The sequence below is a fragment of the Vidua chalybeata genome, chromosome 22 (genome assembly GCF_026979565.1).
Source record: "Vidua chalybeata isolate OUT-0048 chromosome 22, bVidCha1 merged haplotype, whole genome shotgun sequence".
In the NCBI taxonomy this organism is placed as follows: Eukaryota; Metazoa; Chordata; class Aves; order Passeriformes; family Viduidae; genus Vidua; species Vidua chalybeata.
In genome coordinates, this window is record NC_071551.1 from 1,816,974 (window position 1) to 1,833,488 (window position 16,515).

At 56.7% G+C, this 16,515-nt stretch overlaps 1 protein-coding gene across 1 annotated transcript; it reads right to left on the reverse strand.

Moving 5' to 3' along the window:
* Positions 1–1,372: 1,372 nt before the first annotated feature.
* On the reverse strand, positions 1,373–15,893 carry LOC128799059 (protein-arginine deiminase type-3-like). The gene is made up of 16 exons (XM_053963152.1): positions 15,681–15,893; positions 12,363–12,543; positions 11,522–11,594; positions 10,712–10,773; positions 9,449–9,566; positions 8,208–8,333; positions 7,803–7,981; positions 7,138–7,241; positions 6,948–7,059; positions 6,758–6,865; positions 6,350–6,498; positions 6,095–6,239; positions 5,921–6,014; positions 5,600–5,679; positions 3,763–3,891; positions 1,373–2,836 (listed from the first exon to the last, which is right to left on the reverse strand). The coding sequence occupies exons 1-16, from the start codon at positions 15,770–15,772 to the stop codon at positions 2,603–2,605; spliced, it is 1,986 nt and encodes a 661-aa protein (XP_053819127.1). The 5' UTR covers positions 15,773–15,893; the 3' UTR covers positions 1,373–2,602.
* Between the last annotated feature and the right edge of the window lie 622 nt (positions 15,894–16,515).

Genomic DNA, 16,515 nt, shown 5'->3' on the forward strand with positions numbered 1-16,515 from the left:
TCCCATGGGGTCATTCCCACATTTCCAAGGGTCATTCCCGCAATCCCAAGAATTGGGAAGGATCCTGGATGGGGAGAGCGTCATTCCCATGGGGCTATTCCCCCATTCCCATGGGACCATTCCCACAATCCCAAGGACCATTCCCACATTCCCATGGGGCCATTCCCGCATTCCTGAGAAATTCCCAGGTTTGGGCAGGATCCAGGTGTGCCATTCCCATGGGGTCATTCCCACATTCCCAAGGAACTCCCAGGTTTGGGAAGGATCTTGGATGGGGAGAGGGTCGTTCCCATGGGATCATTCCCACATTCCCATGGGGCCATTCCTGCATTCCCGAGAAATTCCCAGGTTTGGGAAGGATCCTGGATGGGGACAGAGTCATTCCCGCATTCCCATGGGACCATTCCCACATTCCCAAGGAATTCCCAGCTCGGGAGGGCTCCAGGACGGGCGGGGGGAGGATCCCGGGATTTTTGTATCCCTCGGAGCCGCCCTCGCCTTCCACTGGTTGGAGTTTAAAAAATTCCCATTTTCCGCTTTCAGTCCCGGATTTTTGGCAGTTTTAAGTCTTTGCTTCTTCATTTTTCAATGTTTAATTTTTATTTTTACTTTTTTGTTGTTTTTTTACCTTCAAGTCTCATTTTTATTTTATTTTTCATTCTGTTTTTTGTTTCATCAAAGTCTCCTCATCTTAATTCCTAATTTTTTATTTGGTTCTCATTATGAATTCAACCCTGAGCTTCATTTTTCCCTTTTTATTTCCTATTTTATTCCATCAAAATTTCTTCATTTTAATTTCTGCTTTTTAATTTGGCAAATCCAGCTTTGAGCTTCATCTTTTCCTTTCTATTTCTCCTTTTTCAATTCTATCTTTTAATTCATCTTTTCATTTATGTTCCTAATTTTTAATTGCTTAAATTTCAAATTCTACTTTCAATTTTTTTACATTCCATTTTAACATTTCTTTGATACTTCTTACTCTAATTTTCCATTTTAAGTCAATTTTAATATTTATTTCTATTTCTTACTCTAATTTTCCATTTTAATTCAACTTTAATATTTATATTTCCCCTCTAATTTTTATTTTTATTTCTCTTTTTATTCTACTTTTCATTTTCTAATTTTAACTTTGCTACTTTATTTTACCTTCATTTTTTAACATTGGTATTTAAATTTGAACTTCAATTTTTTCCCTATTTTTTCTTTATTTTTCCTCTTTTTTTTTTTTTCATTTGTAACATTTAATTTCTATTTTTTTCACTCTGTATTTTCAATTCTCAGGATTTCCATCCTTTTTTTTTTTTATTCTTTTTTACTTGAAATTTTCTTTTTTTTTGAATTTTTTATTCCATTTTCTATTTCCCCATTTTGTTCCCAAAGGGCACTGGAGATGACGCTGCATTTTCCCAAATCCCAATCCAGACTCCATCCCACAACATTCCCGCTCCTGTTTTCCCTCTGGAATTCCATGGGGACACAGCTCTGGGATCAGGGGTTCCTGTCCTGTTTTCCCTCTGGAATTCTTTAGGGACACAGCTCTGGGATCAGGGGTTCCTGTCCTGTTTTCCCTCTGGAATTCTTTAGGGACACAGCTCTGGGATCGGGGGTTCCTGTCCTGTTTTCCCTCTGGAATTCTTTAGGGACGCAGCTCTGGGATCAGGGGTTCCTGTCCCTGTGTGGGGTCGCTCCAAGGGAACAGCTGTGGATTCTGTCCCTCTGGAATTCCAGCAGGGCTCGGACGCGGCCCCATCTGGATCCCACTCGAACAGGGATGGATTCCAGGGGTGGGATGGGAATGGGAAATGGAATGGGATCAGCTCCTGGGCTGGAGGCGCTGATTCCCACTGGGAATGAGCCAGGGATGGGGATGGGAATGGGAATGAGCAGGAGAGGGGGGATTGTGCCCCAGGCTGGGCCCAGCACAGGGAGGAGCTGGAGCCAGGCCAGAGGAGGCTCCAGGGGGATCAGAGGATGGAGCAGCTCTGCTGGGAGGAAAGGCTGGGAGAGCTGGGAATGTTCACCTGGAGAGGAGAAGGCTCCAGGGAGAGCTCAGAGCCCTTCCAGGGCCTGAAGGGGCTCCAGGAGAGCTGGAGAGGGACTGGGGACAAGGCATGGAGGGACAGGACACAGGGAATGGCTTCAAAGTAAAGAGGGACAATTTGGATCGGGATATATGGGATAAATCCTTCCCTGTGAGGGTGGGAAGGGGCTGGGATGAAATTCCCAGAGCAGCTGTGGCTGCCCAAGGCCAGGCTGGATGGGGCTTGGAGCAGCCTGGGACAGTGGGAGCTGTCCCTGCCCCTGGGAATGGATGAGCTTGAAGGTCCCTCCATCCCAACCATCCCATGATTCCGTAATTCCATGTTTCCCTGATTCCATAATTCCCTAACCCCACATGGATTTTGGCACGGGGACAGCGGCTCCAGCGCCCCACCCGCCCCCATTCCCCACCAGTTTAACCAGTCCAGCGTTCTCCCGGTGCCGGGAGAGCCCTGCAGAGCCCCCGCGGCCGCAGCCCGGATTTATTTCCGCCACCGAAGGCACTTGGCAGGGACAGGGCGGGGATTGGGGCGGGAGGGGACGCGGAGGGGCCGGGGCCACCTCAGGGCACCGCGTGCCACCACTTGAAGGCCAAGGGCTTGCGGCGCACGTTGGTGCCGCAGTGGACCTCGCCCAGCAGGACGTGGTAGGAGAAGAAGTCGTCGATGAAGGTGCAGGAGAGGCCCAGCGGCTCCAGCAGCTCCCGCACGCGCTGCTCCAGGCAGCAGCGCCCGCCCACCACGGGCCCGAAGGGCTTGGGGATGCCCAGGTGCCGGCCCAGCACCAGCATGTTCACCTGGAGCAGGGAGCGGCCAGGGACGTCCCCATCCCATCAGGGGACAGCCCAGCCCAGGGACATCCCGGCCCTGATCCCATCAGGGGACAGCCCAGCCCAGGGACATCCCGGCCCTGATCCCATCAGGGGACAGCCCAGCCCAGGGACATCCCAGCCCTGATCCCATCAGGGGACAGCCCAGCCCAGGGACATCCCGGCCCTGATCCCATCTGGGGACATCCCGGCCCCAGTCCCACCCCAAAGAACCTCGCAGCCCTGATCCCATCAGGGCATATCCTGGCCCAGGGATATCCCAGCCCCAACCCCGATCAATCCCATCAGGGGGCATCCCAGCCCAGGGACAGCCCGGCCCCGATCCCATTAGGGGACTTCCTGGCCTGGGGACATCCCAGCCCTGATCCCACTCCAGGGAGCATCCCTGCCCGGGGAGTATCCCAGCCCCCATCCCATCAGGGGACATCCCAGCCCCAGTCCCACCCCAAGGAACTTCCCGGCCCTCATTCCATCAGGGCATATCTTGGCCCAGGGATATCCCAGCCCTGATCCCATCAGGGGACATCCCAGCCCCGATACCAGCCCCAGTCCTGCCCTAGGGACATCCCAGCTCCAATCCCACCCCAGGGATGTGATCCGATCTCACCCAGCCCTGATCCCACCCCCAGCCCCAACCCCAATCCCATCAGGGGCCCAGGGACATTCCAGCCCCAATTCCATCAAGGAATCCCAGCCCCGACCCCGATGCCAACCTGGGGACATTGCGGCCTCAATCCCATCACGGAACGTCCCAGCCCCAGTCCTTCCCCAGGGACATCCTGACCCCGACCCCAATCCCATCAGGGAATGTCCCAACCCCGATCCCATCAGGGGACATCCCAGCCCCAATCCCGGCCCCGATCCCGGCCCGGGGAGGTCAGGGGTGCCGTTACCATGTCCGGGAAGAAGGCCTCGGCCCCGGAGGCGGCGTTGTTCTGGAAGAGCTGCGGGATGTCCAGGATGTCCGGCTCGGCCAGGCCCAGCGAGCGCTTCAGGATGTCCCGGTTCCAGCTGATGCAGCTCTGGGGAGGGAGGGACAGCACAGGGACAGTGGGATGGGGACATGGAGGGACAAAAGGATGGAGAAATGGAGGGACAAAGTGGGGGAAAAGGGATGGAGGAACAAGGAGATGGAGAGTGGGATAGAGAGATGGAGGGACAAAGAGATGGACATTGGGATGGGGAGATGGAGGGACAAAGGGAGGGACAGAGGGATGGACGTGAGGATGGACAGGCGGCTGGAGAGATGGACAGAAGGGTGGGCAGAGAGGTGGATGGAGGGATGGATGATGGATGGATAGATGGATGGATGGATGGATGATGGATGGATGATGGATGATGGATGGATGGATGATGGATGGATGATGGATGGATGGATGGATGATGGATGGATGATGGATGGATGGATGGATGGATGGATGGATGATGGATGGATGATGGATGATGGATGGATGGATGATGGATGGATGATGGATGGATGGATGGATGATGGATGGATGGATGATGGATGGATGGATGATGGATGGATGGATGGATGGATGGATGGATGGATGGATGGATGATGGATGGATGGATGGATGGATGGATGGATGGATGGATGATGGATGGATGGATGGATGATGGATGATGGATGATGGATGATGGATGGATGGATGATGGATGGATGGATGGATGATGGATGATGGATGATGGATGATGGATGGATGGATGGATGATGGATGGATGGATGATGGATGGATGGATGATGGATGGATGGATGATGGATGATGGATGATGGATGGATGGATGGATGGATGGATGGATGATGGATGGATGATGGATGGATGGATGGATGGATGGATGATGGATGGATGGATGATGGATGATGGATGGATGATGGATGGATGGATGGATGGATGGATGGATGATGGATGGATGGATGGATGGATGATGGATGGATGGATGGATGATGGATGATGGATGGATGATGGATGGATGGATGGATGATGGATGGATGGATGGATGATGGATGGATGGATGGATGGATGGATGATGGATGATGGATGGATGGATGGATGATGGATGGATGGATGATGGATGATGGATGGATGATGGATGGATGGATGGATGGATGATGGATGGATGGATGGATGGATGATGGATGATGGATGATGGATGGATGGATGGATGGATGGATGATGGATGGATGGATGGATGATGGATGATGGATGGATGATGGATGGATGGATGGATGGATGGATGGATGGATGATGGATGGATGGATGGATGGATGGATGGATGATGGATGGATGGATGGATGGATGGATGGATGGATGATGGATGGATGGATGGATGGATGGATGGATGATGGATGGATGGATGGATGGATGGATGGATGATGGATGGATGGATGGATGGATGATGGATGGATGGATGATGGATGGATGATGGATGGATGGATGGATGATGGATGGATGATGGATGGATGGATGGATGGATGGATGGATGGATGGATGATGGATGGATGGATGGATGGATGGATGGATGATGGGTGGATCCATGGATGGATCCATGGATAGACAGAAGGTTGGACAGAGGGAGGAATGGATGAAGGAGGGACAGAGCAATGGGGAGATGGATGGACAGGAGGGTGGTGATGGAGGATGGGTGGAGGGATGGAGGAGAGGAAAGAGGGATGGGGGGACAAAAGGAGGGAGCGATGGGTCGGAGCCTCCTGCTCCCTGTCCTCACCTGGGCGTAGTCATTGAACTTGCGGAGCTCCTCGTTAGCCAGGATCTCATTTATGGTCGGCTTGGGCACCCTGTCCAGCCCTGCCGAGAGGGAGCCAGGCTGGAATTCTGCCCCAGCTCGGCTGGGATCAGACTCCAGCTCTGACCCCGGAGCTCCATCCCAACCCAGAAATCCAACCCCTGCAGCTTTTAATTAATTAATTTTCAGTTCTGCACCATTCTACCGCCACTTCCCAGCCGGCTTTCAGGGTCCATCCACCTCCCCCATCACATTTTGCGGGAAAACGGGGAAACCGACCCACGGAGCCCCGTCCTGCCCTACCCTGGAACATCGCGGCCTCGCCGAACCCCTCCTCCTGCTTCTCCTTCAGGAGCTGGTAGCAGGCGCTGGGGCTGGCCAGGAGCAGCCGGAATCCCTGCGGGGGACGAGGAGGAGGAGGTCAGGGAGGGCTCTGAGGGTCTCATCCCGCTTTTTCCCACTCCCGGGATCCGTTACCTTCCGGTCGGGCGCGGGGACGAAGCTCAGGAACTCGTCCACGTGCCCGACGCTGAGCCAGTCCGAGAAGAGCTCCACGGGCGCCTGCACCTTCTGGGCCACCAGGAAATCCCGCACGGCCTTGGCCATCCTGCGGCCGCCCACCCTGGGGGAGCGCCGGGGGTTGGGGGCCCGCTCGGAGCCCACCCCGCTCGGAGCCCACCCCAAACGGGGCCGGGAAATCCTTTTTTGGGGTTTTTCCTGCTCCCGGCTCACCTGGGGAAGCTGCTGCCGATCAGGATGCGCCCCAAGGGGTACTCCTTGCCCTGCACAGTCACGGGCGGGCTCACCTCCAAATTCCCGAAGGAATCCAGGCTGGAAGCGCCCTCTGCAGCCTGTCGGGCCACGTAGCCAAAATCAGGGCCCTGGGCGGGGAGAAAATGCTTTTAAAAATGCAGCTGTCGGCAGCGAGGCACTGCACCCCCAAATCCTCTGTGCTGGAGCTTCCCACGCCGAACATGCACGAAATAAAGGGATTTATCCCAGGTTTTAAGGGGATTTATCCCAGTTTTTCGGGGGATTTACCCCAGTTTTGAAAGGGATTTATCCCAGTTTTTTAAGGGATTTATCCCAGTTTTTAGGGGATTGCCAAGCTGGGCAAGGCAGGAGGAAGGGGTTGGATACCAGGATGCTCCTGACGGGAAAATCCTTCAGGCCACGGTCCCGGGGCGAGTCAAAGACCACGGGAAGTGTCTTGTGGGGGGCTTGGATGTAGCCGAACTCCACCTCATCCTGGAGGAGGGATGGAGAATTTTGGGACCCCCCCCAAAAGCGCTGCTGCGGCGAGGAGGGGCCGGGCGCGCCCTGCTCCCACCTGGATCCAGCGGTCCTGGCGGTTCTGCGGCGCCGGGCACACGGTCAGCGGGCACTGCGCCCGCTCGGCCAGCGCGCCCACGGCCGCCACAAACTCCTCGTTGCCATCCACGCTGGGGGCAAAACGGGAAAATCGGGATTTGGGAGTGGATCCGGCAGCGAGGAGGGTGGGAGCACCCAGCAGCACCCACCTGCAGACAAAGACTTCGAGCGGCGTCGCCGTGTTGGGCGTCATGATCCAGGGAGCCACGCGGAACACCACAGAGTCCGTGAAGATTGGAGACTCCAGGAGGCCCTGGGATGGTGGGGATGGAGTTTGGGATCTGTCCCCATTGTCCCACACCCCTGGGATGATAGGGATGGAGTCTGGGATCTGTCCCTGCTGTGCCAGCCCCCTCTGGGGGACAAAAATCGAGGGAAAAGTGGGAGAATGGGAGTTCTGGGCAGTGGTAGAAATGGAAAATTGAGGGGAAAGTGGGAAAATGGAGGTTCTGGGATGACAGGGATGGAGTTGTGGATCTGTCCCCACTGTCCCAGCCCACCCTGGAGAGAAAAAATGGAGGGAAAAGTGGGAAAATGGGGTTTCTGGGATGACAGGGATAGAGTCTGGGATCTGTCACCACTGTCCCAGCCCACCCTGGGAAAGCGAGGATGGAGTTTGGGATCTGTCCCCACTGTCCCACGCCCCCAGGATGTCAGGGATAGAGTTTGGGATCTGTCCCCACTGTCCCACGCCCCCAGGATGTCACAGATAGAGTTTGGGATCTGTCCCCGCTGTCCCAGCCCCCCCGGGATGTTGGGGATGGAGTTTGGGATCTGTCCCCGCTGTCCCACCCCCCGTGCCCCCCGGCCGGACCTTTTCGGGGCTCTCGAGCAGGGTGACGTGCAGGGACACGAGGCCGGAGAAGGCCACGTCGGGGAAGGCCAGGCCCTCCACGTAGAAGACGCTGTCGTGGTGCTGCCGGCTGGGCCGCACGGTGTAGGCCAGCTTGGAGCCCCCCAGGACGGGCTTGAACTTCTCCAGCTCCGCGCCGCCTGCGGGACACGGGCACCTCAAACCCAAACCCAGCCCCGTTCCCGCAGCGTTCCCCCTTTGTCCCTAAAGCCGCCCCAAACCCCGCGGGGACCAAACCCCGCCTGGATCGGCTCAACCCCGCCCGGGGCGCTGGAGAAGCAGCGCAAGGATTTGGGGTCGATCCCCGTGAGCCGGGGGTCCCAAATCCCCCCAGTCCCCCAAATTCCCCCAAATCCGGGCACTCACTGCCGCCGTAGAAAACCCTGATCTTGTCGGCGTCGCCGAAGTCCAGGTGCAGCAGCAGGCGGTGCCCGGCGAAGGTGGCGCGGGGGCCGCGCGCCCGCAGCACCAGCTGCGCCATGTCCTGCAGGTCTGGGGAACGGGCACGGCTCAGGGGAAACCCGGGAAAACTGCGGGAAAGGGGGGAACTGGGGGGAAAAGGGGAAAACCATGGAAAAGGGGAAAATTGGGGGAAAAGGGGGAAACCCAGGGAAAAGAGGGAAACACAGGGAAAATGGGAAACTGAGAGAAATTGGGGGGGAAAGCGAAACTGAGGGAAAAGGGGGAAACCAGGGAAAATGGGAAACTGAGGGAAAAGGGGGAAACTGAGAGAAATTGGGGGGAAAAGGGAAACTGAGGGAAAAGGGGGAAATTAGAAGGAAATGGGGAAAACTAAGGGAAAAGGGGGAAACCAGGGAAAAGTGGAAAATTGGGGGGAAAGGGGAAAGCTGAGGGAAAAGGGGAAAATTGGGGGGAAAGGGGGAAACTGAGGGAAAAGTGGAAAATTGGGGGGAAAGGGGGAAACTGAGGGAAAAGGAGAAAATTGGGGGAAAAGGGGAAAATTGGGGGAGAAGGGGAAAACTGAGAGAAAAGGGAAAAATTGAGGGAAAAGGGAGAAACTGAGGGGAAAGAGGAAAACTGAGGGAAAAGGGGGAAAACTCAGGGGAAAGGGGAAAACTGGGGGAAAAGGGGGAAAATGGGGGTTCTGGGCTGGGGTGGGAAGGGAAAACTGAGGGAGAAGTGGGAGAAAATTGAGGGGAAAGTGGGAAAATTGCAAGTTCTGGGCTGTGGAAGAATGAGAATGTTGAGGGGGAAATGGGAGAATTGAAGGAAGAGTGGGAGGACAGGGATTCTGGGCTGTGGTGGGAAGGGAAAACTCAGGGAAAAGTGGGAAAATTGCAGGTTCTGGGCTGTGGAAGGAAGGGGAAATTGAGGGAAAAGGGGGAAAATTGTGGGAAAAGTGGGAAAACAGGATTTCTGGGCTGTGGTAGGAAGGAAAATTTGAGGAGAAAGTGGGAAATTTGGGCTCTACGCTGTGGTAGGAATGGAAAATTCAGAGGAAAGTGGGGAAACTGAGGGAAAATGGAGGGAAAACTCAGGGGAAAATGGGAAATTGGGGGTTCTGGGCTGTGGAAGAAAGGGGAAATGGAGGGAAAAGTGGAAAAGGGAGGGAAAAGCGGGAGCCGGGGGCTCGGGGCTGTCGGGACCGTTGTAGGAGCGCACGGCGCTGTCCTCGTTGTCCAGGCCCTCGGCGTCGGGGTCGTCGCGGTCGCAGTTGACGAGCAGCACGGCCCCGTGGCCCTCGGGGCCCCACGTCCAGCTGGCCTGGGGCACAGAGCGGGCCGGGCTCAGCCGGGAATTCCCAATCCCATCGGGATCCGGGGCTCAGCCGGGAATTCCCAATCCCATTGGGATCCGGGGCTCAGCCGGGAATTCCCAATCCCATCGGGATCCGGGGCTTGTCCAAGAATTCCCAATCCCATCGGGATCTGGGACTCAGCCGGGAATTCCCAATCCCATCGGGATCTGGGACTCAGCCGGGAATTCCCAATCCCATCGGGATCCGGGACTCAGCCGGGAATTCCCAATCCCATCGGGATCCGGGGCTCAGCCGGGAATTCCCAATCCCATCGGGATCTGGGACTCAGCCGGGAATTCCCAATCCCATTGGGATCTGGGGCTCAGCCAGGAATTCCCAATCCCATCGGGATCCGGAGTTTATCCGGGAATTCCCAATCCCATCGGGATCTGGGACTCAGCCAGGAATTCCCAATCCCATTGGGATCTGGGACTCAGCCGGGAATTCCCAATCCCATTGGGATCCGGGGTTTATCTGGGAATTCCCAATCCCATTGGGATCTGGGACTCAGCCGGGAATTCCCAATCCCATTGGGATCCGGGGTTTATCTGGGAATTCCCAATCCTATTGGGATCTGGGACTCAGCCGGGAATTCCCAATCCCATTGGGATCTGGGACTCAGCTGGGAATTCCCAATCCCATCGGGATCTGGGGCTCAGCCGGGAATTCCCAATCCCATCGGGATCTGGGACTCAGCCGGGAATTCCCAATCCCATTGGGATCTGGGGCTCAGCCGGGAATTCCCAATCCCATCGGGATCCGGAGTTTATCCGGGAATTCCCAATCCCATTGGGATCTGGGACTCAGCTGGGAATTCCCAATCCCATTGGGATCTGGGGTTCAGCCAGGAATTCCCAATCCCATTGGGATCTGGGGTTCAGCCAGGAATTCCCAATCCCATTGGGATCTGGGGCTCAGCCGGGAATTCCCATTCCCATCGGGATCTGGGACTCAGCTGGGAATTCCCAATCCCATCGGGATCCGGGGCTCAGCCGGGAATTCCCAATCCCATTGGGGTCTGGAAGCTCATCCAGGAATCCCCAATCCCATCAGGGCCTGGGGGTCATCCAGGAATTCCCAATCCCGTGGCATTCCCGGCCCCTCTGGATACCTTGTCCAGCAGTGTCCGGCTCACGGCCCCGCTGCGGGTGACGTCAGCGTCCAGCGACACCTCTGTGGGACAGGGGTGAGATGGGAAAAGGGGAAATCCCGGGAATGGGGGTTGGGAATGGGGGTTTGGGAATTGGGGTTTGGGAATGGGGGTTGGGAATGGGGGTTTGGGAATGGGAGTTGGGAATGGGGGTTGGGAACGGGGGTTCAGGAATGGGGGTTCGGGAATGGGGGTTGGGAATGGGGGTTCAGGAATGGGGGTTCAGGAATGGGGGTTCGGGAATGGGGGTTGGGAATGGGGGTTCAGGAATGGGGGTTCAGGAATGGGGGTTCGGGAATGGGGGTGGGAACGGGAGTTCAGGAATGGGGGTTGGGAATGGGGGCTGGGAATGGGGGTTCAGGAATGGGGGTTGGGAATGGGGGTTGGGAATGGGGGCTGGGAATGGGGGTTCAGGAATGGGGTTTGGGAATGGGGGTTTGGGAATGGGGGTTGGGAATGGGGGTTCAGGAATGGGGGTTGGGAATGGGGGTTTGGGAATGGGGGCTGGGAATGGGGGTTGGGAATGGGGGTTCAGGAATGGGGGCTGGGAATGGGGGTTGGGAACGGGGGTTGGGAACGGTGGTTGGGAATGGGGGTTGGGAATGGGGTTCAGGAATGGGGGTTGGGAATGGGGGTTGGGAACGGGGGTTGGGAATGGGGGCTGGGAACGGGGGTTCAGGAATGGGGGTTCAGGAATGGGGGTTCAGGAATGGGGGTTGGGAATGGGGGCTGGGAATGGGGGTTCAGGGGGTTGGGGCCGTCCCCCCTTACCCACGCAGGTGAGGTAGAGCAGGGCCCGGCCCACGGGAACCCCGCCGGCCTCGCGGAAATAGGAGATCCGGACCTGCAACGAGAGCGGGGCTGGCACCGAGCCAGCCGGGCGGGATCCCGGGATCCGCTGGGAATCCCGGCACCCACCCCAGCACCCAGCGGGAATCCCGGGATCCATGGGGATCCCGACGACTGGGGATCCCTGCAGGAATCCCAGCAGGGGATCCCAACACCAAACAGGAATCCCAGGATCCGGTGGGAATCCTGAGATCCAGCAGGAATCATGGGATCCCCAGGACTCCCAACACCCCGTGAAAATCCCAGGACCCAGTAGGAATCCCGGCACCCATCCCAGCACCCAGTGAGGATCCAGTGGAATCCCAGGACCCAGAGGAGATCTCAACACCCAGAAGGAATCCCAGCACTCAGTGGGAATCCCAGGATCCAGCAGGAATCCCAACAGCCAGCAGGATCCCAGGATCCAGAGGGAATCCCAACACACAACAGGATCCCAGGATACAGCAAGAATCCCAACACCCAGCAGGATCCTGGGATCCAGAGGGAATCCCAACACCCAGCAGGATCCCGGGATACAGCAAGAATCCCAACACCCAACAGGAATCCTGGGATCCAGAGGGAATCCCAACACCCAACAGGATCCCAGCACCAGCAGGAATCCCAACACCCAGCAGGAATCCTGGGATCCAGAGGGAATCCCAACACCCAACAGGAATCCTGGGATCCAGAGGGAATCCCAACACCAAACAGGATCCCGGGATCCAGCAGGAATCCGGTCACCCATCCCGGCACCCCGTGGGATCCCGCGGGATCCATCGCGCACCTTCTCGTCGCCCACGTCCTTGCTGGGGCGGTCCATGGCCAGCAGCAGCTCAGGGCCGGGCGCCAGGGGCCAGCGACAGACGCTCGAGGGCAACTTCACGCTCTGGGCCTCGTGCAGCACCCAGAGCTTCACCCCCGGCGTGGCCTGGGCCTGGAAGGAGGCGGCGCCGCGCGGGGCCGAGCTGGAACAGGGAGCGGGGTCAGGCAACGGGAATTCTGCCAGCATTCCCGGAAAACGCCACCTCAGCAAGGGCTGGGATGTGGAATTGGGGTAAAACCTTCAACAGGGAACAAAGCCTGGGGTTTGGAATATCAATGAGTTGTGGAAAATTCAGGTATTCCTGGGAAATTTAACTATTCCCGGAAAATTCAAATATCCCCAGAAAATTCAAATATTCCTGGAAAATGCAACCCCAGCAAGGGCTGGGATGTGGAATTGGGGTAAAACCTTCAAAAGGGAACAAATCCTGGGGTTTGGAATATCAATGAGTTGTGGAAAATTCAGGTATTCCTGGGAAATTTAAATATTCCCGGAAAATTCAAATATTCCCAGAAAATTCAAATATTCCTGGAAAATGCAACCCCAGCAAGGGCTGGGATGTGGAATTGGGGTAAAACCTTCAAAAGGGAACAAATCCTGGGGTTTGGAATATCAACGAGTTGTGGAGAATTCAGATATTCCCGGAAAATTCAAAACATTTCCGGAAAATTCAGATATTCCTGGAAAATGTGATTTCAGCAAGGGCTGGGATGTGGAATTGGGGTAAAACCTTCAAAAGGGAGCAAAGCCTGGAGTTTGGAATATCAACAAGTCGTGGAAAATTCAAATATTCCCAGAAAATGCGGCCTCAGTAAGAGCCGGGATGTGAATTTGGGTAAAACCTTCAATGGGAACAAATCCTGGGTTTTGGAATATCAACAAGTCATGGAAAATTCAAATATTCCTGGGAAATGTGATTTCAACAAGGGTTGAGATATGAAATTGGGATAAATCCTTCAATGGGAAAAAAATCCTGCCATTTAGAATGACAGCAGTGGTGCAAAATGCAGCAAATCCTGGGAAATGCAGCTGCAAGAAATCCTGAAATATTCAGTTGCAGGAGATCCTGCAATATGGAACAAATCCTGAAACTCGGAATATCAACAAATCCTAAAAATTGCAAATAATACTGGAAAATGCAAAGGCAACGAGTGCTGAGATGTGAAACTCTGACAAATCCTTCAATGTGGAACAAACCCTGAAATGTGGAATTGTGAGAAGTCCTGGAAAATGGAAATAATCCTGGAAAATGCAACTGCAGCAAGTCCTGCAAGATGAAATTGGGCTTAACCTGTCAGTATGCAACAAATCCTGCAGTTTAGAATTGCAGGAAGTCCTGGGAAATGGAAATAATCCTGGAAAATTCAACTGCAGCAAGCCCTGAGATACGAAATTGTTATAAAATCTTTAATATGAAGAAACCCTGAAATGCAGAATAGCAAGGGGTCCTGAAAAACTGAATTAATCCTAAAAAATGCAGCTGCAGCAAGTGCTGCAAGACGAAATGGGGAATAAATCCTTCAGAGAGGAACAAATCCCGCAGCAAGTCCTGCAACTTGGGATTGCATCGATTCCCTGGAGGTGCAGCAAATCCTGCAACCTGGGAATTGCATTGATTCCCGGGATAGGCAGAAATCCTGCAGCCTGGAATTGCATTGATTCCCGGGATAGGCACAAATCCTGCAGCCTGGAATTGCATTGATTCCCGGGATAGGCAGAAATCCTGCAGCCTGGAATTGCATTGATTCCCGGGATAGGCACAAATCCTGCAGCCTGGAATTGCATTGATTCCCGGGATAGGCACAAATCCTGCAGCCTGGAATTGCATTGATTCCCGGGATAGGCACAAATCCTGCAGCCTGGAATTGCATTGATTCCCGGGATAGGCAGAAATCCTGCAGCCTGGAATTGCATTGATTCCCGGGATAGGCACAAATCCTGCAGCCTGGAATTGCATCGATTGCGGGAGAGGCACAAATCCCCCAAACGTGCGGGCAGCCGCTCCTGGAAGAGGCAATTCCCACAAATCCCCCAAGGCGATTAAAGCAAATCCCGCCCGAGGCTGCGAGCCCGGGGCAAGGCGGCGGCGCCAACCCCGCGGCAGGAATCCTTCCAAAAACCCCAAATCCGCGGATATTCGGGGTGCAAAGCGCGCCCCGTCCCGCCACGGGAAACGGGAATAAACGGGGATAAATCCCACAAAAAGAACCGCGGTCATCGCTCCGAAACGCCCCAAATCCTGGGATAGAACCCGCGAACCTCCCGAGGGCAGCGGGGACGGGCCCCGGCCGCGGTGCGATGGATGCCGGCGCTGCCCGGGAGGGGTTTGGGCACGGATCTCCCCAAAATCGGCATTTCCGAGCGCTGCGGGGCAGGCCGGAGCTCGTCCCGCCCCGCCCCCGCTCGGGAGGGCACGGGCGATGGGCCCGGAGCGGATCCGAGCCCGGGAGAAGGGAAGGCGGCTCCGTGCCCGGGGAACGGGGGAATCCCAGCCCGGGGCAGCGGAGGGGACGGCGATGAACCCGGGGGCAGCGGGGGCAAAACCCCGGAGCTGCTGCGGAGCGAGATCCGGGAGCCGGGCCGGGGGCTCGCTCTCCGCCGGCCCCCGAAAGTGGGAAACATTCCTGGTTTCATCCCGCAGGGATGTGGGGCGGAGCGCTGAAACCCCAAAAATGCCCTGTGGCACCCCAAACCCGGCAAAATCCCGCTGAGAGTGTTGCGGTCCCGCTGCTGTGGAGATGTTCGGAGTGTCCGTGAGGGACAGCGGGATGGACAGAGGGATGGACAGAGGGATGGACAGAGAGATGGACAGAGAGAGGGACAGAGAGATGGACACAAGGATAGACAGAGAGATGGACAGAGAGATGGACAGAGAGATGGACAGAGGGATGGACACTAGGATGGACAGTGGGATGGACAGTGGGGTGGACACCAGGGATGGACAGAGGGATGGACAGCAGGATGGAAAGAGAGATGGACAGCAAGATGGACAGTGGGGATGGACAGAAGGTTGGACTATGGGGATGGACAGAAGGATGGACAGTGGGGATGGACAGCGGGATGGACAGTGGGGAGGGACAGAGGGGATGGACAGCGGGATGGACAGTGGGGATGGACACTGGGTCGGGCACCGGGAATCCCACCCCTCCCCCTTCCCGGGACAGCATCCCCTGGGAAAAGCCCCCGGAGCAGCAGCATCGCCCCCGCCCCACCGCGCGCTATTTTGGGGCTGTGGTTAATGGGATCAAGAGGAAAAGCGGATTGGTGCCCCGCGCTCACCCGCACACGTCCAGGGCCAGCTCGGTGCCCAGCACGCACACGGTGCTGCCGGGGCGCTGCGTGGACAGCTGGACACGGCGCTGCTGCGCCATCGCGGCCGCCCCGGGCACCCTCGGGTGCCGCGCCCGGCGGCCGCGGGGGATTTATAAAGCCGGGCTGCTGGGAGGGGATCAGCCAAAGCCCGGCCTAATCCCACCTCCGGGCTGGGTGTGCGGGCTGGGCGGTCGGAGCGGCCCGGGACGCCCACGGGATGTTCGGGGCTCCGGGGGGGTCCGGGCTCCGGTCAGCGCGGAGGGACGCGGGGGGAGCGGTCACCGTCCGGCCCACGCCGTGGAACATTCACCGCGACACCCGAGCCGCGCTGGGCCCGCGCCAGCGCCGGGCCCGGCCGGGTTTGATTTCTCCTTCTGTGAAAGGTTTCATTTGTTCGGCCGGGACAATGCGCTGGAATTCTTCCTCCGGGGAGGGCCGGCGGTGCGGGGAGGGCTCCGCGGGCGCTGCCGGGGGCTGTCACCTGCGCTGGGGACAGCGGACCCCCGGGGGCTTTAATCGCCTTTGTTTTAATTAAACCCTGGGCTGCGCGTGGGAGCGGAGAGCCCTTTGTCCCTGCAGCTGTTCCCAAACCCCGTCCCCGCGGGGTCACGCGCGGCACGGATTTAATGTCGCTCCTCGGGGCCCGGGAATATCAGCAGGGACCCAGCCCCGGGGAACGGGGTTGGGAAATGGGGTTAGAAAGCCGCTTTTGGGGCAAAAAGAGGGCGGGGGAGTGGGATGTGTGGGAGCATCCCCCCCGCCGGTTCTCCAGCGCCGCAGGAGTTCGAGCCGCAGGTGCAGC